Below are 22,713 nucleotides of genomic sequence, written 5' to 3' on the forward strand. Positions count from 1 at the left end.
GGTTATTTAGCTGGGTTAACCCATGAATTACTGAAATGACTGACATGAACATTGTTGCTGTCTTGTCACAATATCATACTTATATATATATGAGGGGTGTACTCACTTTTCTGAGATAGGCCTACTATATATATATTTATTATTATTATTAATAATAACAACAACATCTATTATTTTTTTATTATTATTTAAAGATTTTAAAACGTTTAATGTGCCTTTTAAACTACTACAGTCACAAACTACTACTACAGGCTACTGCAAAAGGAAGGAAGCCTTAAAAATGTCTTGTGTTTGTCAATCTGTTGTTTTAGAGGAGAGCTTCACCTGTTTCTGAGGTGGCCTTGGTGCTGTGGAACTGCTGCTGGTCATGACTGAACGCTATTATTGATCTCTATGGTGTGAAGAGAACAACATCTGGTAGATCCTACATTTAGGCCCAACCATGTTCCACTTGATCAAGAAAGATAAAGACAAGGAGAAGGATGGATCAAAAAAGGAGAAAAAGGAAAAGAAGGAGAAAAAAGAGCGAATGTCTTCAGCCGAGCTGAAGAGTCTAGAGGAAATGAGCGTGAGGAGAGGTTTCTTTAATCTTCATCGGAGCAGCTCTAAACGGGAGTCGAAAGGGAAGCTGGAGATTTCCAGCCCCATTCCCATCAAAGTGGTCCGAAACACAGAGCTCAGCCTGACGGATGCGGACCTCAGGAAACTCTACACTCAGGGTACCGTAACGCCCACAAGCTCAAGCGATGACATTAAGGTGGAGCAAGATGTCCGCCGGAATTCTGTCAAAGAACAGGTGGCCAAGTTTGACTCCATGACGAAGCAGAACTCCCAGGTAGAACAGAAGCAGAACTCTCCGGTAGAACAAGTCTTAGAGCGGTTTTCTTTCTCACAGAAGAGCAAAGAGGAAAGCCCCTCAGGGTCAACCGCACCATCAGGCCAGAACTCCACCCTTCCCTCACCTCAGGTAGAGGTCAAGGTATTCAATCCATCAGCTCTACATATGCCCCACCAAACCAGCCCTGTAAAGAATGTCCAGGTCCCAGAGATAGTGGACCGAACATTCCCTGCAGACTTGCGCTTGCCTGCTTTGGCGCCTGCTCAGGTTCCTGCACCAAGGGAATTGGAACTTCAGCGCCGCAACACTGGCGATTTCGGCTTTTCCCTTCGCCGTATCACCATGGTGGATCAGCAGCCCGATGGGTCGCCCTACCGAAAGGTGGTCCACTTTGCGGAGCCCGGCGCTGGGAATAAGGACCTGACTTTGGGGCTGGTGCCAGGTGACCGTCTGGTAGAGATCAATGGGAGGAACGTGGAAAGTAAAAACAGGGATGAGATCGTGGAGATGATCAAGCAGTCTGGAGACACGGTGCGTCTGAAGGTGCAGCCCATCGTGGAACTGAGTGAGCTGAGCCGCTGCTGGTTGAGGAACACCAGAGGCCCGTACCATGAGGTGAGTTACGCAAGTAACTATGTAGAATAGCAAGTAACTATGTAGAATAATATGTAGAATGTAGCTTATGTGGAATAGTGGTGATGTGTGAAATCACACAATGAGGACATTAACACATTGAGCCATGGAGTCAATGTGGAAGGCATGGGTTTAAGTCTGGTTTGCATTATGTGCTTCTTCTTCACATCATTTTCTGTTGTCTCCCCACTATCCACTTAGGCCAATAAAACTCAATGAAATTGTGTCAGTATAGTCTGATAAATAAAGTGTTTTTTAGCTAAAAGTGCAATTTGGATGCTATGTGTTTGCCGTTTCTCAGGAAAACCGATACCGTTTGAAGGTACATACTGTTTCAGCACATTTTCAGATGGAAGATCAGTTACAGCCTTGAGGTATTCTGTGAACTCAGAGCAATATGAGTGTTTCTGGTGACGTCTGAAAAGACCGTTGTGCAAAGAGCTGGTGATGATGTTAACAGTTTCAGTGAGACAGCTCGGGGGGGTTTAATAACCTGTCTAATGGTGTTTTGTCTTACCCATAATGATCTGGATTTGTGTAGAGTTCCATCTGAGTGCATCGAATAGCACACAAGCCTCTGACGTCTGAATTTTGTGTGATTTTCCCCTACTTTAAAAAGCATTCCTGTAGCTCAAACAGTATAGCATGACAAGAACAACGCCAAGGTCATGGATTCTGTTCACAGAGAATGCATGATCTGATAAAGAGCATACCTTAATGCAATCTGCCAAATGCATAAATGTAGAAATGGATTAGACAATATTCCGGTAGATCTCATCTTATCTTCTGGAATGGTAAAGATCTTTGTTTCAACTGTTTGCAGCAGCTTTGTCTGCTCTCTTGGCTTTGCTGTATTCCCCAGTTGCTTTCTGACACGTTTTCATCGCTGTATCCTGGCACAGCTGAGAGAACGGCCCCGTTTCAGAATGTGGGCGACTCTGTTGGCCCCTATATACTTCAGTCTTATGTCGTAAAGCATTGATGGGTCTTTTGATAACAGAGAGGAAAACACATAAAGTGAATATTTCGGTTAAGGTCAGGTGCTCCGGGTCAAAGCAGAAGTGATGTCAGCAGCGATTGTTTTCTCTTAATTGTCTGTCATCGTGATTCCTCAGATATTTCAAAACATCAGCTGCCATTGTCTCCGACAATGAATGTCACATGCAAATTAAGTCACGTAGGAAGTCACAATGATGGTTACATTTCCCCAATTATTACATGCTTGATATTTAAGCACAAAAAGACCAAACCCTTAAGTAATGTAGACTGCATTCAGCTGTTTTAATATAGCATATATATTTATAATCATATATGTATACGATATTTTTCTTCCTCACAGTTTTGTTTAACTTATTTTCTACACATTTCCATTCACTACAGAAATAAAGCCCTTATATATATTTAAGAGTAAGGCCTTTTTTAGATATCTTATCCGTTTTGATAAACTAATCTATTATGGAGTTGAGTTATTATGACTAATGATTGCATCATTTTCAACTTATTCTATTAGGTTGAATGTCACAGAAAATCTGGGACATTTAATATCAAAAGCAAAAGAAAAAAATATTTATATATATATATGTTGTGTAAAAATACTTTTTTAATACTTTTTTTAAATAACATTAATTTAAAATAATTATTTATAAAAGTTCAAATTTAAATGATTTAAAAAAAAAAGATTATTTATTTATTAATTTTTTGGAATGAAATATAACCACGAAATATGTTTTAACACCGTTATTACCAATGTGACTGTATCAAATTCATCTTAACAAATTGAGAAAAAAATGGTCAAAAACAAATAGGCCTTAGTTTAGGCTGACGTCCAAAATTTGATCTAGCTCAGCACAGAAACCAGAGCTCAGTGAAGAGATTAAAGTGCATTGAGTGATTTATTCGTGATGTAGAATAATGTGGGGGAGGTTAAAATATAAAATATTGTGTTTCTACACTGTAACGTTTGGCCTTTTGAACCGTAAGAGGTTTATCCTGGTGCAGCTAAGAGCATCTGGCCTGATCCTACAGAGCAGCTCTTCACACAAACAGCATTTCATCTAATGGTGCGAAAATAGGAAGAGACAGGTGTGTTTAAAGAGAACGTTTTGGTCAAGCTAATCAAATGAGTGTGGCGTGGATGACATGAGTCAGCGATCACTCCTGCTAAACCTGTTGTTCTGTTTGAATAGGAGTGTGTGTGGAGAGAACTCAGCCCTTTATATGCTTTCTGCTAATGGATAACCAGAAAAATCTCAGTGTCAAAGTCTAAATGTGTTATTTTAGAACACCACCAACAAGTATGCCAGACCATTAGAAAAATGTTATAGCCAACCCAGTGAAAAAGAAAAAAAAAGTTTTGGGGGTAAACCTTTAGAATAACTTTAATTAACATTGTATATGTTAATGTGAAGTATCTTCATGGGTCCTCTTTAAAATCACTTGTTGATATCCTTGGGTCTAGTTGTCTACATGCATATACATTTATGCAGTCTAGATGCCTCTGGGCAAATTTGCCCCGACAACACTGAAAAATCGGAGCGCATCAGTCAGAGGAGAGGCTGAGAATCTGGGGCATTCAAGTTATCTTGACCAAGTTTTCTCCTAATTCCTGCTACCAAATACCAATAACTCATAATACTCGATTTAATGATACAAAATGTTTATCCTCAAGCAAGCCGTCTCAAATTATGTTATCAGACCTTATCAGGTTATCTGCTGTAATGAAGTGCACCCTTTGTGATGAAGTGGCCAGTCTCACCCAGGAGTCCCACTGGGGTTTTTACTGGCCCACTTTAAGCCAAGTACAGAAAAAGATATGACACATTTGGGATTGGCCTAGAAGCGATTATTCTATATAAAGATTGTGATACAAAAATCTAGACTATGCCACTGTGGAGAGCTCTGTGTTGAAATGTGTTGCTTGTTGCATCTATTGATGAAAAATATGTTACAGTGTTTTTCAGTATTTCAGTATCCAGTTTAACCAGGTGCTAAATGGCGCTGCTGCATAGCCACTCATTCTTCACATTGCAAACACTCCTTTCAATGCAAATTAGGATCTGTAGAATTAATGAACTAAAATGATCTCTATTTGCCTGGTGCAACTAATTTGACCTTATTCAAAAGCAAAAAAAAAAAATTAAAACTATTTTTTTCCCATTCATATGATATACATTTCATTTGAACTGGATGCTAAAATGAATTGGATGCAAATAAACAACACTATCAGCAGTGTTATTTTAGTATTATTTACTATTATAGTATTTATTAATATTTTGAATTAGTTTTCCATTTTTATATTTAGTTTTCATTTTAGTAAATTTATGTCTATTTTTATTATATTATATATACACATTTTTTATTATTATCTTTATATTTCTTATTGGCTTTAATTTATTTTAATTTTAGCATTAGTAATTTATACTTTAACTTAAACTTATTAATTTCAATTAGTTTCCGAGGCAATATTCATAACTTTTAGTTTTCTTTTTGTGTTTCATCTTATTTTTAACTTTCAACTAATTGTGTTAGCCTACCTGGTTACTTTTTATGGAAAGTAATGCGTTTAAGTGTCTTTTGCATTACTTTTTCTCACCTGTACAGTAGAGGGCACAGCTCAAACAAACCTTTCAGCTCTGCTGCTATTCTGGATGGCAGAAGATATAGGATACGGGAGAAGAAAGTTCAACCAGAGCATTAAATTTCATTCAGAGTTGTGCGAGAGTCAATCACTGTTGGCGGATACAATAGAAATGAATGAGAAACTGAATGTAAACTGAATCCTACCTGTTGCGCAATTGTATCTGACTTCTCTTATAAAACAGCATTTTTTTTCCAGTGTAAAATCTATAAATAGATCAATCCAAAACAAAATTTTAAGAGCAAACATGTTTAAGATTAGCCAATAGGCAGTAGATTTATTAAATGTTAAGCTGTTTTCCCACAAAAGCAGTTTACTCAACATAGTGAAGCCTCTCCTCCATTGACATTGGCCTCTTGTCTCCTTCCCTTTGTATCGTAGCGTTACACTATTGTTTGCTAACTTTCGAGGCTTGCCTTAAAGTGGCTTTGGTTCAACACTCTTCCTTCAGCAATAAAAACAAAAAATGAAACACAAATGTGATGTTTATCTAAAGTCATTTAGGCTTATTAGTATGGTTGAATTGGATCATTGAAAGTCAGCAGCAAAGACATTGGTTAATAAATTGAGATGAAATGCTTAGTACATTTGTATTATTTGACAAGTTTAGTTATTGCAGGTTTGCATACAATTCTGATAGTCTAAAACAATAACCAGCATGTTAACACAGCACACACAACACCTCTGCACTTACACCCGGTTTCTCTCAACATGGGGGCAAAAGAGGCATTTAGTCAATGAAGTATTGCATTACTTATTTGAAAAAGCAACTCAGATATTTTGTTGTAAATTTAAAAGCAGTGTGTTATTTTACTTGTTACTTGGAAAAAAAAGTCATCTGATTATTTGTATATGTTACCGTCAACACTGGAGATAACAATATGAACACTGACTATCGGTAGTCAATTCCCTCCATAACTGAAATGCTCAGGGAAGGCAGATACTCTTATGTCATGCAGCATGTGTGGCTTGTTTTTGCCAATAGAAATGTTTGGCATTTGTTCAATCATAGTGTCTGTGAATGTGACAGGAAGCCCTTGTCATTTTTTTTGACAGGTTTGATTGTTTGTGCTGATAGTTTACCAGATAGACAGGTTTTGGCTGCATTACTGTACTGAGAGGAACAACACACTTAAAGACACACTGTCACCTCACACCCTCTCCGGTCCTCTTAACTGAAGGATTGGCATCTAAATGAATGAATGAATGAATGAATCAACGTGCTCTTCTTAACCTTTTGTGTGTGACTGCTGTTGAGAAATCTGAACACACAAATGCTTTCAGGGCTTTTTTGACTGAGAGTTACTACATAAGCATGCTTCAAAAATGCATATAAAGGCAAAGTTTTCCCTTGCTCTTTTGAAGTAAAAGAGTTAGATGTACAATGTAGACGTTCGCTAACCTAAAGCCACCCACGCTTTATATATCGACACCTATTCAGTATCAGTATATCTTGACCTGCCCTGATGAACTGTGCTGATACACAAAGGTTAGCCAATCATAGCTAAGCTGATTTACATTTACACGTAGTCTTAAAGTGTTAAAGGTTTTCATTTATATTTATGCTGGTTAACATTTTTGTTACAGAAATGCACTAGTAGCTACACATTTTTATTTCATTTTTAAGTACTATTATGTATTTTATGGTCAAAATTTTTAAATGATGAAATACACTACAATTCCAAAACTTGGGGTCAGTAAGAAATCAGGAAATTAATCATTTTATTCAGTAAGGAAATAATGAAATAATCAAAAGTGACAGTAAAGACATTTACAATGTTATAAAAGATTTATATTTCAAACTAATGCTGTTCTTTTGAAAATTTCTATTCATCGAAGAATCCTGAAAAAAAAAAGTATCACGGTTTCCACAAAAATATTAAGCAGCAAAAACTTTTTCAACATTGATATTTATTAAAAAAATGTTTCTTGAGCACCAAATCAGCATATCATTTTATTTTAAAATTGTGCATTAATAAGGAACCAACAGTCGATCGGTCTGACAGTTAATTATCTGCATGGCTTTGTCAGTCAATGTTTGGAGTTCAGTTTTGGCAACACTGTCCTGTTTTTTATTTATTTATTTATTTTTGGGCTCAATGGCTCTCTTTTTTCGTCTGCTCTGATAGGGTTCAACAGCCTGTGGACTATTAATGTCCTCTGACTGCTCTGAAACAATCTGTCCGTGAATGGCTTCATTAACTAGTATCAGATTAGATTATGTAATAGAATAAGTTGGCTGCGCATCATCAGGCACTGAATACAGGAAGTGTCTTTCGTCTGTCATCAGTGTCTGCTGTCCCTCCGTCCTCTCTGTCAAATCTCTCTTTATGTCTCCACTTTGTTTCCTGGCCGATGACCCAGAAGTCTTTCTCCAGCTGTCAGTGTCGCCCCAGTGCTGTCGTGAGATTGAGAGGGCCTTGATATTGACGCTGGTCATTGGACTGACTTGGCCCTCCACAGGGGTCCAGGAAGTGGCTTTATTCAGGCTGATAATTATCCTGGTTTGGACGGCTGGGTCAATGTGACGACCAGCTGTGGTTTTTGGGCTTATTTGCACTGGTATTTGGCAGTAGGATTGTGTGAAGCTGTCCAGTATTCAAGCTCTAACTGTGAGCATGTTGGCACAAGGATGATCCCAGCTCTGCCAGTTTACCAGTCCGTTAAATGTGAATTGGTTAATGGGAGCAGCCAGTTAGTCACCTGCCGGTTATTCACACCCTCGGAATACGGCACAATGCATAGAATCAAAACAATGACCTTTTTACTTTCTTAAAGTCGGCATGACACGGAAGTTGCGGATAGTCTTTTCTTCTCCACTGTGTCATATATCCAAGTGAAACGGCTTCTCTAACAAGAAAAAATGTTGGGCGGGACTTGATTTTGTCCACTGGGAATTGATTGGATTATCGGATTATTTCTATGATCTCATGACAGGTTGTCCCGCCCTTGCACCAGTAAACACGTCATCAAAGAAGAGATGTTGCTGCAAGAGGGAGAGGAAATTATTTGAACTACTTGTGTACATGATTTTTAGCAAAGAAAAATAATAGTCTATAAAATAATAATAATACAGTTTGTGGTGACTTTAATGCTTTATGGAAGTGAAATGCATTTTGAATGCCTTTTGGTGTCATCATAACATATGCAATTCGATTTGGTTGTGTAGCTTTAGTTTTCATAAAGGTGAAAATTGTGTGTGTTTTTTACACAAAAAATCTAATTTGACAAACAGGTTTGGGAATGTTTAATTTTATTCACAGAATTGAATCCATCCATAATTATTGTGGTTTAATTGTATCATTTCCTTAAGGTTTTGTTTACGTTGAGCATGACACTTGTATTCTTACATCATATAGGCCCTTTTCCCATAGCATAAACATTATGGAAATCACTATGCAGAGAGAAACAGCAAGACCAGACATGCTGCTGTTTTCTGTCCGCAGGGCTCGTGCCCTCTGGATGTTTCTGAATGAGAGAAACATCTGGGTTTTTTTGCATCTTTGTAATATGTTATGAGTTTGTGGAGAAGGTGTTTAAACCAGCCTGTAGTTTGGCCCGTAGAAGAATGTCTTCACCTCCTCTTGTATAGTTAACCTGTGTTTCCCAGTTTTTATTTGTACACTAGAAATTTGTAGAAAGACATCAATGGCAACTGAATGATATGACTTAACATTGTAAATACAGTATGTCATCTTCTTTTACTAAGATGGCTTGGATTCACCTCAGAGATCAAATTATGCTATGCTAATCTTTTCTATGCTAGCTATGCTTTAATCCTAGATTTAATCAAATCATTTATGTATAGCCTATATATTATATATAAAAATAGAGCTTATATGTATTTAAAAGCAGATGAAATGCACAGTTTTCTGCTCGATTAGCACTTGGTATTAACAAACATAGGATTAGCAAGAAGAGCTAAGAATAACCAGGCTTTGAAGGAAGGAGGTGCTACGTTTTCTAACCATAGCAACGAATAGGCTTCTAGGTGGGGCTTAAAAAGTCTTTAGACCTCCCACCATGTGACATTGTGTTCTTGTTTGGAGACCCTCCTAAACTCCGCATTCATCATAACAATAATGTAAGTTTTGATGTGTGTGTGTTAGTGTATGTGTGATGCCATTTAGTCCTGCTCCCTGTTTATGCCTACTCTTCATTTGCTATAGTTAAGAAATGAAAGAATGTTGGATAAAGTTAACATCAGTCTTTCATTGTGTCCATTTAAAGCATTGAAGTCCTGAATGCAGAAGAGTTGCTTTCAGTGAAAACAGCTGATAAGATGAAGAAATTCACTGATCCATGAGAATTTTGTAGAAAGACCACACAGAGACAAGGAATCCATCTGCGCCGGGGAGCTAATCAGATTAAGGAGCCCACCGCGTCCTCCATAGACAACTCCAGCCTGTTTGTGTCCTGTTTGGGAGTGCTGATATGATACAATATGACAGGCCAGGACTGGTCTACAACCCCACTAGAATAAAAGGCCTCATGGTGGGTTTGTAGCGGTGTGGTAGTTAGTCACAATAATATTGTGTTATTTCTTCTGTGAACATTAATGCATGTTGACGCAGAATCATTTAATCAGAATCTGTTTTAAATTGATTAGTTTAGTTGCAGGCAGCACATCCAATCAGAAATCACCCTGTTCCCAACCTTGGCCAATCACAGAGGCTCATTGCAGCTCTATGAAGTTAATCTGATAAGTTTTACCAGAATGAACAATAACTTTTACTGTTTACTTTTGAGGTGAAGACTTTTGAATCACAGTGAATCAGTTAAGCTTGCTATTTGTTTCTGAAAATAGATATGCACATTTTCTGAAGCAAAACTAGTCATTACCGCAATGCTAGGGTGTTTGAAGTGGTTGCTAGAATGTTCTGAAGTACTCAGAGTGTTTCTTAGCATGTTACTATGTTTTTTTTCTGGGGTATTTTGGGTGGTTGCATTTAAGGCTTAAGTCAAAAGAGCTCAATAGTGACATTCTGGTCTCTAGATAGTGGGACAGTCAGTGTAGGATGAAGGTTATTTAAAACGCTAAGGCACTGTTTCACAGACAGGGCTTCGATTAAGCCATAATTAGGCCATTTTAAGATGTCAGTGCATATTGGTTTCAGTTAAAACAGCTCAAACATGCATTTCAGTCTGGGACTAGGCTTAAGCCTTGTGTGTAACTCTAATTAAGTCAGGCTAACAAAAATGAACTCATCAAGAAGTGTGCACAACGTCGCCCTCTGGTGGATATGTGAGGAACAGCAGCATTTTGTTTAGTCACATGTTGTTGCCCCCTTGTGGTGGGATTTAAACATTCATCAACAGAGTTGTCTCTTGAGGAAGTTTGTGAATTGAGTTTGGCTGGATTTTCTGAAAGGACAGTTAAGCTGTTTGAATCAAGTTTGTTATGTGTGTGTTTATGTGTGTGTGTGGGGGGTCAGGGGGTACTGGGGTCTTCATGGTTATTAATATCCTCTGTGTCCTGCAACAGCTGCTATCCCCCCTCCCGAGCCCGAACTCCAGCTCAACATCTATGTCGTAATGTCCTGTCCCACGTTGACCTCTACTCAAGACGTCTGCCCATGGATGCCTACCTGCCTAACTGGTTAACATAACAGAGGGAATCCGATGTGTCTGCTTTGTGTTTGACAGGTATAAAAATCAGGATTTAAAGCCTGTGGGACAGCCGTGTGTGTGTGTGTGTGTGCTGGTCACTTCACATCGTGGCTTCTTCACATGTGCTCTATTTATAGTGACCGTGTGTCATGAAATCTCTGTTGCCTTAAACTGCACTTTCACTTTCAGACCGGTTGTTTTTGCATTACAAATGCGCTTTTTTATATCCATGAGAAGCTTGATGCTTTATTCTTTATTTAGATCTTAGTTTGTCCATCTGTCATATTTTACTCACCCTCATTCTCTAAATAACAACTTAAATTTAAATTTTTTAGAAGGCTTGGAATATAGCATGAGTCATATGATTGAGTCCAGATATGAGGCGTTTGTCATTTTTGAGATTGACAGCCCCAGTTGTCATTCACATTCATTATATTAAAAGGAGTGACTAAGATATTATTTTAAAAAAAGCATGCAAAAGCCCAATAAGTTTTGAACATTATGAGAATGAGTAAACAATGACAGAATTTTCATTTTTAGGTGCAGTTTCAGAAAGCTGCATCATTGATCTCTAGCCTTGTTGTTTGACTAAGCGAGTGTCATGCTGTAAACCTAAATGATGCTTTTTCTTTTCCTTTCGCTCCATCTAACAGATTTGATTTTCATCCTTTTTTCTTCCCTTGTAGCTGTTCATTCTACCCATTCACCGCAGGGTCCTAGTACCCCAAAAAACTTCAACCGAGAAGACTGCCTGCATTTTCCCGATCCTGTATTCTGCCTCTCGCCAAAAAAGCCTTTCTTTCCTCCCCTTTCCTTTCCTCTCCTCTCCTCTGTCTGTTTCTCCATGGCCTTCTCATCTCGTTTCTCATTTTGGGAGAAAAAGGGAAGTACAGTTTTATGCTGTTTGTTAATTCTTAATTTGTTAATTTATTGCCCGCTCAGTCAGGACAGGTGAAATAGAATTAGTTAAGAAGATACAGTTTAGACGATTTTTTCTACAGAGCAAGATATATGACTGTTTGGTCAATATTTTACAGAGCCCCTAAATGGGACTGCAAAAACTATAAAATGGGAGGAAAAACTATATTTCAGTGCTTTTACATTCCCTGGCAAAATGTTTGTGTTACCGCAAGAAACTTTGCATTTGCTAAAAAAAAAAGAAAATCTAAACATTTTTGCTCAATCTCAATTTTTCCCCCCATCACCATGTTTTATCTTGTCTTATGTCAGTCTGCGTTATATTACAATAATAATTACAAAATGCTAAAAATAAGCAATTTATTTGAAATACTTAAAAGGGATCTTAGTAAACGTCGAAGGCCGCCACAAAATGTATTTTTCAGTTAAGTACTAGTGGAAAAGGAATTATACATTGTACCTTTAAGATTTCTTCTTTGTCGACATTCAGTGACTTTCTAGTTAGGTGCACGTATGTGATCATTTAGCTGTACCATCCTTTAGTAAAGTAAAGACGGGCATTCGAATTTATTCTTACAGAGGGATAATGAACTGTCTGACCTCATTTCCGCCTCTATGAGAATCCCCATTGCCTAAACTGTAGAACGGGAGAATAGAGAGAAAGCAGGGTCAGAGGTCACATAAGACATCAAGCACAATGTCTCAGGTCAGAGGGCCTGATCTTTAATACTGTCTCCATCTGCCTCCCTTCAGGTGAAAGATGAAAATGTCCCAGGTGTAAAAGTAAGTGTTTGAGCAGCGTCGTATTACTGCATAACTCGGATTTCACATGGGTGTCTGTTCTGAGATCAGACGAGATCACATCTCCCAGCACTTTGCATTTGTTATTGTGGCTGTGGTTCACTCTAAAACACATTCTGTGTGTTTACTTCACATATATCATCAGGAGGTGCTAAAGATAGGGTTTGTTTAAAAAATGGTGGTCTTTTTCCTTTAGGACAGCTGTTGGCTTCCAGGCTTACACTTTGTCTATAATTACCGTATTAAAGCAATTCATCTGTTTCTGATGCTCAAATGTGAATAGAATCAGGAGATAATTATTGCAGTTTGAGGCGAGAGTGATTGTATGTGGATGTTTGATTGGAACTGTACTGCTACTGTGCTCCAGTGGGCGGAGTTTGCTGACATCACACCCTGCCCTTTTTGTCCTCCAATCACTGTTGTAGTGGGAGGGGCAGCTGGAGGGAGAAAGAGAGGGAAGGAGCATGAGAAGGATGCTGAGCTGAGGATGTGTGTGTCTGAACCAAATGTGTGAGAGGTTTGCAAGTCATCATGGAGGTGCACAGCTGGAAGAGCACCAGCACCATCACCTTCAGGATAGACATGAAGGTCTGTCTCCACATAAGAGCTCATTACTAGTATCTTATAACTAAAAGTGCACTTTAAACTGTCATTTTATTGTGTGAGGTCTCTGCAATACACCGGTTCTGAATTGTGCATAGTGTGCAAAAGAGACTACAAAAAGGCTGTACGGTTGATCCTGTAGAGTTGTGTTTTAGGGCTGTAAGCCAGCGTTACACTGCAGTGAGCTTGATTACAGGGTTTGTCTGGTAACCTGCCTCACTGGGCTGAGAAAACAACTGCAAAGTGCCTGACCATGTGGAAGAGAGCAAATCAAAGTGTGTTTCAGATTAACTTTCAGTACTTCTTGCTTCTGGGCTGGAGAGCATAATGTCCCTCTGATATTCAGAACAGCACCCATTTGTTGGCAAATTCAGGAAACTCCAAAAGGTTGTAGCTTGTTGAATTTTACCGAAGCTATTGTAAACTTCGAAATAGTACTGTTTGTTGGATACAAGGGATGTGAACTTTTAACTTTAATTCTTGCTGCTAGCGGGTTATTTCACTGGTGTTTACTTTGTGGTGACCTGTACATGTGTGTTTTGGGTTGTGTGAACAGTCGGACAGTGAGAACAGCATGAGTCAGTCTCAGACAGCGGTAAGTGGCCCAGCTGAGCGACACGGAGGTGAACCGTCAACAGCGGGGAATCCAGAGCGGCCACTGATTGTAGACCAGAGAAGCAGTGGCTCCATAAATGGACGTCATGGCTGCGTGGAGTCGAACACGTCGGCAAGGAGAGGAGTGAACCTGGCGCACAAAGGTGGATCAGAGGAATCAGCCACTTCTGTTCCCAAAACAAGCCGTCCCCAGCAAGCCGGCAGCTCAGGGGATGGAGATGCCCTCTCCTTTGGGTTGACCAGCCTAATGGGCCGTGCAAGGACGAAAGAGCATCGCTCCCGCTCGAGAGCTGCCGAACGGAAACAAAACCAGGAGGAAGGCAAAGAAAGGATTGGGGAAAGTGAGACGCCCTCAGAGGAACCCCAAACATCCGCCCCTGCAACCAGTACAGCTCCTAAAGCTGACCCTCTTGCCCCTCCTGTTGGCTTTTTACCTTCTAAGTCGAATCCTCTTACCCTTCTTGCTGGATTTATTCCAGCTGCCAAACCCAACCCATTGGCTCCACCTGCTGGTTTCGTCCCAGCTCCTAAACCAAATCCTTCCACTCAACATACACCCAAACCTGATCCTCTGGCACCACCGACGGGATTCATTCCGGCTCCTAAATCAAACCCTCCCATTAAAACTATCCCCAAACCTGATCCCCTGGCACCTCCAGTGGGATTTGTTCCTATCCCAAAGCGAGACCCGTTTGCCCCGGTGGCAGGATTTATCCCCAAGCCTAAAGTTGACCCATTAGCACCCCCCGCAGGCTTTATTCCTGTGCCACGGACTGCTGCTGTGCGAAAGCCAGAGGTACAGATTGCATGTGTTTATGAATGATTTTGCAATGCATGTAATTGCTCAGCAAGCCAATGGTGTGAAACTCCTCGAGGCTCACGGCAGAACTAATATCTCGCCATATCTAATGTCAAATGCTTTTTCTCACCCTCCTGTAAAGACTTTGACTGCTGTCTCACTTTAACTCTCTGAAGTGGATTGCAGCTATAACTCTGAAATTAGCTGTCGCCAAGAATTCAGCATGGCAAATAATGTTAGCTGGAAGCAACTTTTTGTGCTTTTTTTCTAAAGCACACCATCTCTTTAAACTCCCCACTGGCTTTAAAAACAAGTTGATGGGTAGACATCCTATGGAAATATTAGGAACTTTGTTGGCTGTATAATCAGACTAACATTGCATTGGTGCGGATCATGTCAGTCGCAGAGTTGTAATTCCTGATTGCGGTGGTTCCCATCTTGCTCTTTTATGGCATGATTGTACACCGTCTGCTTGCATACAAGGACACTGATTAGTGCTGTGTCTGTGAAGGTGAAGGGAGTGTCAAAAACTTCTGCAGCTCCTGCTGAAAACCTTCCATCTCAGATTTCTACCGTCGCCAACCAACAGGTGTGTGTGTGTGTGTGTGTGTGTGTGTGTGTGTCCTCCAACTGCCAAGATGTTTATGTAATACAAAGGTGTTCAGCAGTGAGAGTTGTGTGTTGAAAGTGGATATGTCATTGTTGTTTGTCTCACTGCTGATATTCAGATTTGACCGCTGTTAACAGTTGTTTACAGTTACACTATTGTGTCAGACTTGGTCTTGCAGTGAATTTAGTATGAGCAGGTCTGTAGGTTTCAATGTTAGTATAATTTTATTTAATCTGAAGCAGATGTAAATTACAGGTGGTTTGATAATAATCACCTTGCTCAGGGCCACTCGGACTCTTCACTGATCCTATATGATTTCATCTGTAGGGGTCTTCTTCAGTGATGCCCACCCCAGAGATTCTTCCTTTCTTTCTTTCTTTCTTTCTTTCTTTCTTTCTTTCTTTCTTTCTTTCTTTCTTTCTTTCTTTCTTTCTTTCTTTCTTTCTTTCTTTCTTTCTTTCTTTCTTTCTTTCTTTCTTTCTTTCTTTCTTCCTTCCTTCCTTCCTTCCTTCCTTCCTTCCTTCCTTCCTTCCTTCCTTCCTTCCTTCCTTCCTTCCTTCCTTCCTTCCTTCCTTCCTTCCTTCCTTCCTTCCTTCCTTCCTTCCTTCCTTCCTTCCTTCCTTCCTTCCTTCCTTCCTTCCTTCCTTCTTTTTTCTTGAAGTGTTTTGTTAAAGGGTTAGTTCACCCAAAAAATGAAAATGATCCCTTAATTTACTCACCCTCAAGCCATCCTAGGTGTATATGAGTTTCTTCTTTCAGCCAAACACAATCTGAGTTATATTAAAAAATATCCTGGCTCTTCCAAGCTTTATAATGGGAGTGATTGGTAACTTGGATTTTGAACCCCCCAAAAAACCCATCCATCCATCATAAAAGTAATCTATACGGCTCCAGGGGGTTAATAAAGGCCTTCTGAAGCGATTTATAACTGTATAAACTATTATCTCTAGCTTCTTGTAATGACCGTTCGCAGGTCGAGTTCCGGCAGAAGAATGACCTCTGACCCGACGTAGGATATAGGAGTAGCGTAAACTTAGGTGAGAGTAGACGCATCTTGCGGTTCAAACAAATAGTGCTGGGCAACAAACTCAAGCTCCTCTGATATTTCTCTTAAAAAATTCTCATTTTAGACTTCTAACTTGTGTTTTGCTTTGCTCTATCCTCTGCGATTCTGCGTTCGTCAATACGTCATACGTCGGGTCAGAGGTCAATCTTCAGCCGGAACTAGACTCGCGTACGGACGTTACCGGAAGGCAGTTTATAAAGTTTATAAATATGGATATTTTCCTTACAAAAACGCATCGCTTTGCCCCTTTATTAACCCCCTGGAGTCGTATTGATCACTTTTATGATGGATGGATGCGCTCTTATTGGGCTTCAAAATCCAAGTTACCATTCACACCCATTATAAAGCTTAGAAGAGCCAGGATATTTTTTTAATATAACTGAAAGAAGAAAGTCATATACACCTAGGATGGCTTGAGGGTGAGTAAATCATGGGCTTATTTTCCTTTTGGGTGAACTAACCCTGTATTAAATACATAAATATGTAAATGTATTTGTAGTATACTTGGCATAAATAACTGTATTTCAAATACATTTTTGTATATTTTTCACTAGGGACCCCTTTAAAACCGGTTGATTTCTCTTCAGTTCACAATAATTTGGGGGTTTGACTAATGTTCATGTAAAATATAAATCATATAAGGTGCATTATTTCCTGCCTCTTTCCCTGTTGTTTATTTCTCTTTTGAGGATTTGTGTTTACGGCTTTTGATCTCTTGGTTTTCCCGGCCCTTTGCAGGCCAAGGCAGCCGAGGACCCTGTGGCAATCCTGCAGGCTGCACATGAAGCTGCCAGTCTGTCTAAGGTCTGGCCACTGCATTGCCTGTGTGAAATTCTGCTTATGTGTACTGCTTGGTAGAGTCTCATAGTGCTATTAGAGGAGTCAGATCACCTCAGAGCTCCTGGTTGAACCGAAGCATGTTTCCCATTCAAATTTTACTTTGATATATGTGTGCACATTTGATAATTCAGTTAATTTGCAGTTTCTCTGTGTTATAGATTTCTTTGTGGTGTGTGAAGAGAACTTTTTATATTTTTTCTCTCTAGACGTAATGGGTGGAGTTTGACTTAGTCTGGCTCCACCTCTGTGGACTAAATGGGTGGAGTTATGTTTAGTGATAGGGTTATTATGGGTAGGGTTGGGTGTGGTTGAACCATCTAGCTCCACCCATTACGTCCAGCGATTGGGTGCTGGATGTCAAGCTCCACCCATTGGCTCCTCAGTGAGCAGCCTCTCTGTAGACTTTAAGCTAATGATTTCTCTGCTGTATTCTTTTTTATATGTTTATCTCCCTCTATTATGCACATCTCCAGCAGTTTTCTTGTGTGCAGATGCTTCACTATATTATATTCAGAGATGCTTCATTACCAATATATCTCAGAATTGTGCTAGCAGTGTTCACTTTCTAAAGTCACAACCATAACAGACTGAAACGCTGAACTGAATCACAATCCATCACAGAGTTACGGGACATGTACATTACTCGCAGTTTGTGTGTGTTCTGACTCTCTCTCACTCTCTACTGCAGGTGAAGACGGAGGAGCAGCTTGCTGCAGAGAAGGCCTGGTACAACACTGAGAAAGTCTGGCTTGTCCATAAAGATGGCTTTTCTTTGGGTTAGTGAAGTCATAGTGTTCACTCCCATTATGATCTGAATCCTCAACTGTCCTGTAACAAATGTTCGTTTTGTCTGTATAGCTACACAGCTCAAGACAGAGATGGGCTCTCTCCCAGAGGGGAAAGTGAAGATCAGACTGGAGCATGATGGGACATTACTGGAAGTGGACGAGGATGATGTGGAGAAGGTGGGCCTATCTGTCTATCTGTCTGTCTATCTGTCTATCTGTCTATCTATCTATCTGTCTGTCTGTCTGTCTATCTATCTGTCTGTCTGTCTATCTATCTATCTATCTATCTATCTATCTATCTATCTATCTATCTATCTATCTATCTATCTATCTATCTATCTATCTATCTATCTATCTATCTATCTATCTATCTATCTATCTATCTATCTATCTATCTATCTATCTATCTATCTATCTATCTATCTATCTATCTATCTATCTATCTATCTATCTATCTATCTATCTATCTATCTATCTATCTATCTATCTATCTATCTATCTATCTATCTATCTATCTATCTATCTATCTATCTATCTATCTATCTATCTATCTATCTATCATCAGGCGAATCCTCTATCATATGATCGAGTGGAGGATCTCTCGTCTCTTCTCTACCTCAATGAGTCCAGCATCCTTCACACCTTGCGTCAGCGCTATGGTGGAAACCTCATTCACAGCTATGCTGGGTCAAATCTGCTGGTGATCAATCCTCTCAGCACCCCTGCCATGTACTCAGAGAAGGTACGAACTTCACAAAAAGTCATAGTCACTTCAGAGTTATGTTCAAAAGAGATGGAGTGACATGGTCTCTTTATATCAGGTGATGCAGATGTTTAAGGGCTGCCGGAGGGAGGAAACAGCCCCTCACATCTTCGCTGTTGCTCAGTCGGCATATCATCAGCTGCTGACAACACGTCAGGATCAAACCATCGCACTACTGGGCAGGAGTGGCAGCGGAAAGACCACCAGCTGCCAGCATCTGCTGCAGTACCTGGTCACCATCGCAGCCGGCAGTGGAAAGGTGTACTCGGGTGAGGAACAAAATGAGGACCTCAAAAAACATTGTTGCCTTGTTGTACACTGCTACTGTGAATATGAAGCAGCATGGCCTGCTTTTTTTCTGTTTGTGCCTCTTGTTCTTTAAAGCCTTAAACTTTGGAAGCTTGTTTCCGCCACAGAATACAAATGTTTATTTAAAAAAAAAAAAAGACGATTTTTGTACTTTAATTAAACATTTATTTCAGTTAGTTTCTATTTTTTTTATTTTTAAGTGTAAGTTATTCATGTAATATTATCGTCCATGTGGACGTCCATGACATGCGGAGTCCCTCAAGGCTCAATTCTTGCGCCGCTCCTATTCAACCTGTATATGCAAATAATGAGAAAGAACCAAATCTCTTACCACAGCTATGCAGACGACACACAGCTCTACTTAGCCCTATCGCCTAACGATTACAGCCCCATTGACTCCCTGTGCCAATGCATTGATGAAGTCAACAGTTGGATGTGCCAAAACTTTCTTCAGTTAAACAAAGACAAATGCAGCCGCTAGAGTTCTTACTAGATCAAGAAAATATGATCATATAACACCGATTCTATCATCACTTCATTGGTTACCTATAAAGTTCCGTATTAATTACAAGGTATTGCTTTTGACTTATAAAGCTCTAAATGGTTTAGCTCCAGTCTATTTAACGGATCTTCTATCGCCCTATAATCCATCGCGCTCTTTGAGATCACTAAATTCGAGGCTTCTGCTGGTCATTCCTAGGATATCCAGATCCACCAGAGGGAGAACATTTTCACATTTAGCTCCGAAGCTCTGGAATAGCCTTCCCTGATATTGTTCGTTGCTCAGACTCGTTCTCCCAGTTTAAAACTAGACTAAATACGCATCTATTTAGCCAGGCATTCATATAAATTTTTTATCTTACAGTTACTGTAAATTCGGCCTCTACTTCATAAACGCCAGAGGAGAACTGGCCCCGACTGAGCCTGGGTTCTCCCAAGGTTTTTTTTTTCCTCCATTGGGTCATCTGATGGAGTTTTAGGACACCATTGGGTCACTTGACGGAGTTTTTCGGTTCCTTGCCACTGTTGCCTTTGGCTTGCTCAGCTGGGGATATTCAAATTAAATGACCCATCATACCACTGATCACCTCTACCAAACTTGGATGTCTTTTTCCAGTAATAAACAAACACTGTTAAGTTGTTTTGATTGATACTGTGAAGCAGCTTTGATACAATCTGTATTGTGAAAAGCGCTATATAAATATATTTGACTTGACTTGACAAAACTAAAGTCATTGCGTTTGGAAACAAAGATGAAGTTCTCAAGGTGAACGCATACCTTGACGCTAGGGGTCAAACAACTAGTCAGGAATCTCGGTGTGATTCTGGAGTCAGACCTTAGTTTCAGTAGTCATGTCAAAGCAATAGCTAAATCAGCATACTATCATCTGAAAAATATTGCAAGAATTAGATGTTTTATTTCCAGTCAAGACTTAGAGAAACTTGTGCATGTTTTCATCACCAGCAGGGTGGATTATTGTAATGGACTCCTCACTGGCCTTCCTAAAAAGTCAATAAGACAGTTGCAGCTCACACAGAACGCTGCTGCCAGCAGGACCAGAACACCAGCTGTTACAGAGGGAAATTAATCAAGATAAATTCTATGATTTTTATCGAGCATCATGAACTGTTCCCTCCCCACAGCTGAGAAATGGCAGGCGATCTATTCGGTTCTAGAGGCGTTTGGAAACTGCAGTACAGCTATGAATGGGAACGCCAGTCGCTTCTCACACATAGTCTCTCTTGACTTCGACCAGGCAGGACAGGTGGCCTCTGCATCCGTTCAGGTAGGGTACAGCGAGGGCGATTATTCAGCATTTCACTGGGGGATCTATCTTTGATTTGCTTTATTGTATGTCTCCCATACAGACCATGTTGCTGGAAAAGTTCAGAGTGACCAGGCGACCAGAAGCAGAATCCAGCTTCAATGTGTTTTACTATCTGATGGCCGGAGCAGATGCATCTCTAAAGTGAGTGAGAGACTATTATAAAAAAAACAAAAAGCATGCATACTAAGTGCATACTTACAGCATAAATCAATCCAGCCATGCCATATTCTGTCACAATAAATAGTACGAATAATGTGCAAACTGAGATTCATCCATAGCAGGAACATATGTAGATTAAAGTTGATCGTCATGCCTTTCAGGACTGAACTTCATTTCAATCACTTTGCTGAGAACAACACGTTTGGGCTCCTCCCTCACTCGAAGGTAAGAAATGCCACTCATAAGGCAGAACTAGACACACATTTGATCTCTTTTATCTGTACACATTGTATCATATCATCTTTTCTGTAGCCCGAGGACAAGCAGAAAGCCACTCAGCAGTTCACTAAGCTGCAGGCTGCCATGAAAGTCCTGGGCATCTCTGCTGAAGAACAGAAAACAGTGTGGCTGATTTTAGGGGCCATATATCATCTCGGTGCCGCTGGGGCCACCAAAGGTAAAGCTACCAGCTTCTCCAGTGTCTATACCAACACTAATATCTGAATGCACGAGAACACTGTAGAATACAGAATGCCTGATTGCACAGAGTGTATTTTAACATCTGTCCACTAAGAGTCAGTAGAGTCTTTTCACTCATGTGACTGAGAAGTGTGTGTATGCGCTTGATGTCTAAAAAACATTTGTCAGTTACCATCAGTGTTTAATACTGTTTCATTGTGTACAACAGTTGTTGTGTTTGTGTTTTATTCGTTGTAATCATGTGTTTTTGTATTGCATATTGACGTTGCATGCTGCCCCCATCATAACACAGAAACAGATGCAGGTAAATGCAAGTCTCTCTCTCCCTGTTTCTGTTTTAGACTGAAGGCAGGTGGTTTTATTATTTTTTATTTTTTTAATTTAGCAGCTTAATAGAGCTGTGCCCATCTTTCATCTGCCTGTGTGCTTGTGTCTGCTCTCTGATGTCGAACGCCAGAATGAAAATGTTTGTTCTCTTTGATCATCAATCCAGGAGATGAAAGTTTCTGGACATTTGACCAAAGAGCTTTCACAGTAGCTGGAAAATCTATTCTAGTTCAGCATAATGTGACGGATGTTTTGTGGTAACACTGTTTTTCTTTTGCGAATGCGTCTTTCTGACCCTTCAGCGGGCCGAAAGCAGTTTGCCAGACACGAGTGGGCACAAAAAGCAGCGTATCTCCTGGGCTGCACGCTGGAAGAGTTGTCATCCGCCATCTTTAAACAGCAGGGAAAGAGCACCCTGCCCCGCTCAGTAAGCGTCCGGCAGAGTACGGATGATACGGACAGCTCGGGTACCTTTTTTGTTTGTTAATATTCTTAAATATGTCATAAATGATAACCTATTTTATGTTTAACCCTCATCCTTCCCTTGGGTGATTTTGACCCGAATTTTTTTAAGAATTGAGTGTTCATCAGAGGGGTCCAAGACCCTAGGACTTTTGTCGCACTTGAACCACGAATACACACAAAGAATTTGAATGGATTTGAGAAGTTTTGTGGTTGAAATTTAAACAAGTTAATTTGACCCCCTTAGGAATGAATGGAATGCGAGGAATGCTTCAGTACACATAGAAAAACCTAAAAATGCTCAATATTCAAACTAATATTGTTAAAACTTTACCAAAAAAATATTTTATAATATCTACATTTGTATCTGAATGCATACTGAAGAGAAACTGACTTTAGGACCCACCGGAACAGCTCATTTGCTCTAAATAGAGCTTAAAGACCGTCTAGTGGCAAGAGTCATGAAATATCATATTATTTTTCCACAAGAGGACGGCAAAGACACTCAATGTAAGATATTTTGAGCTGAATTAAAAGGGTTATGCATGTTGATTTTAAGTTGAAGGAATATGATGAATGTGCTTAAATATATTTATTTATTAATCTATTGATCTAATCTAGTAATT

At 39.8% G+C, this 22,713-nt stretch overlaps 1 protein-coding gene across 7 annotated transcripts in view; it reads left to right on the plus strand.

Annotated features, from left to right (window-relative positions):
- Window positions 1–383: 383 nt before the first annotated feature.
- myo18aa (myosin XVIIIAa) overlaps window positions 384–22,713 on the plus strand; it is a 52,155-nt gene continuing 29,825 nt past the window's right edge. The window contains exons 1-12 of one of the 7 annotated variants that reach the window (XM_056271329.1): window positions 13,600–14,451; window positions 14,966–15,043; window positions 16,869–16,934; window positions 17,659–17,746; window positions 17,829–17,935; window positions 18,324–18,500; window positions 18,580–18,790; window positions 20,475–20,617; window positions 20,700–20,800; window positions 20,980–21,043; window positions 21,131–21,275; window positions 21,928–22,092. In XM_056271329.1, coding sequence (XP_056127304.1) covers window positions 13,615–14,451; window positions 14,966–15,043; window positions 16,869–16,934; window positions 17,659–17,746; window positions 17,829–17,935; window positions 18,324–18,500; window positions 18,580–18,790; window positions 20,475–20,617; window positions 20,700–20,800; window positions 20,980–21,043; window positions 21,131–21,275; window positions 21,928–22,092 — 2,182 coding nt within the window. In that variant the 5' untranslated portion in view covers window positions 13,600–13,614. Of the gene's footprint in view, window positions 1,454–9,475; window positions 9,603–13,599; window positions 14,452–14,965; window positions 15,044–16,868; window positions 16,935–17,658; window positions 17,747–17,828; window positions 17,936–18,323; window positions 18,501–18,579; window positions 18,791–20,474; window positions 20,618–20,699; window positions 20,801–20,979; window positions 21,044–21,130; window positions 21,276–21,927; window positions 22,093–22,713 lie in introns of those variants that run through there. The other 6 variants (XM_056271331.1, XM_056271328.1, XM_056271330.1 and 3 more) reach the window with 6 other exon arrangements.

This window comes from Rhinichthys klamathensis, unplaced genomic scaffold, assembly GCF_029890125.1.
Source record: "Rhinichthys klamathensis goyatoka isolate OS25496 unplaced genomic scaffold, OSU_Roscu_1.1 h1tg000314l_1, whole genome shotgun sequence".
NCBI classification, from domain to species: Eukaryota; Metazoa; Chordata; class Actinopteri; order Cypriniformes; family Leuciscidae; genus Rhinichthys; species Rhinichthys klamathensis.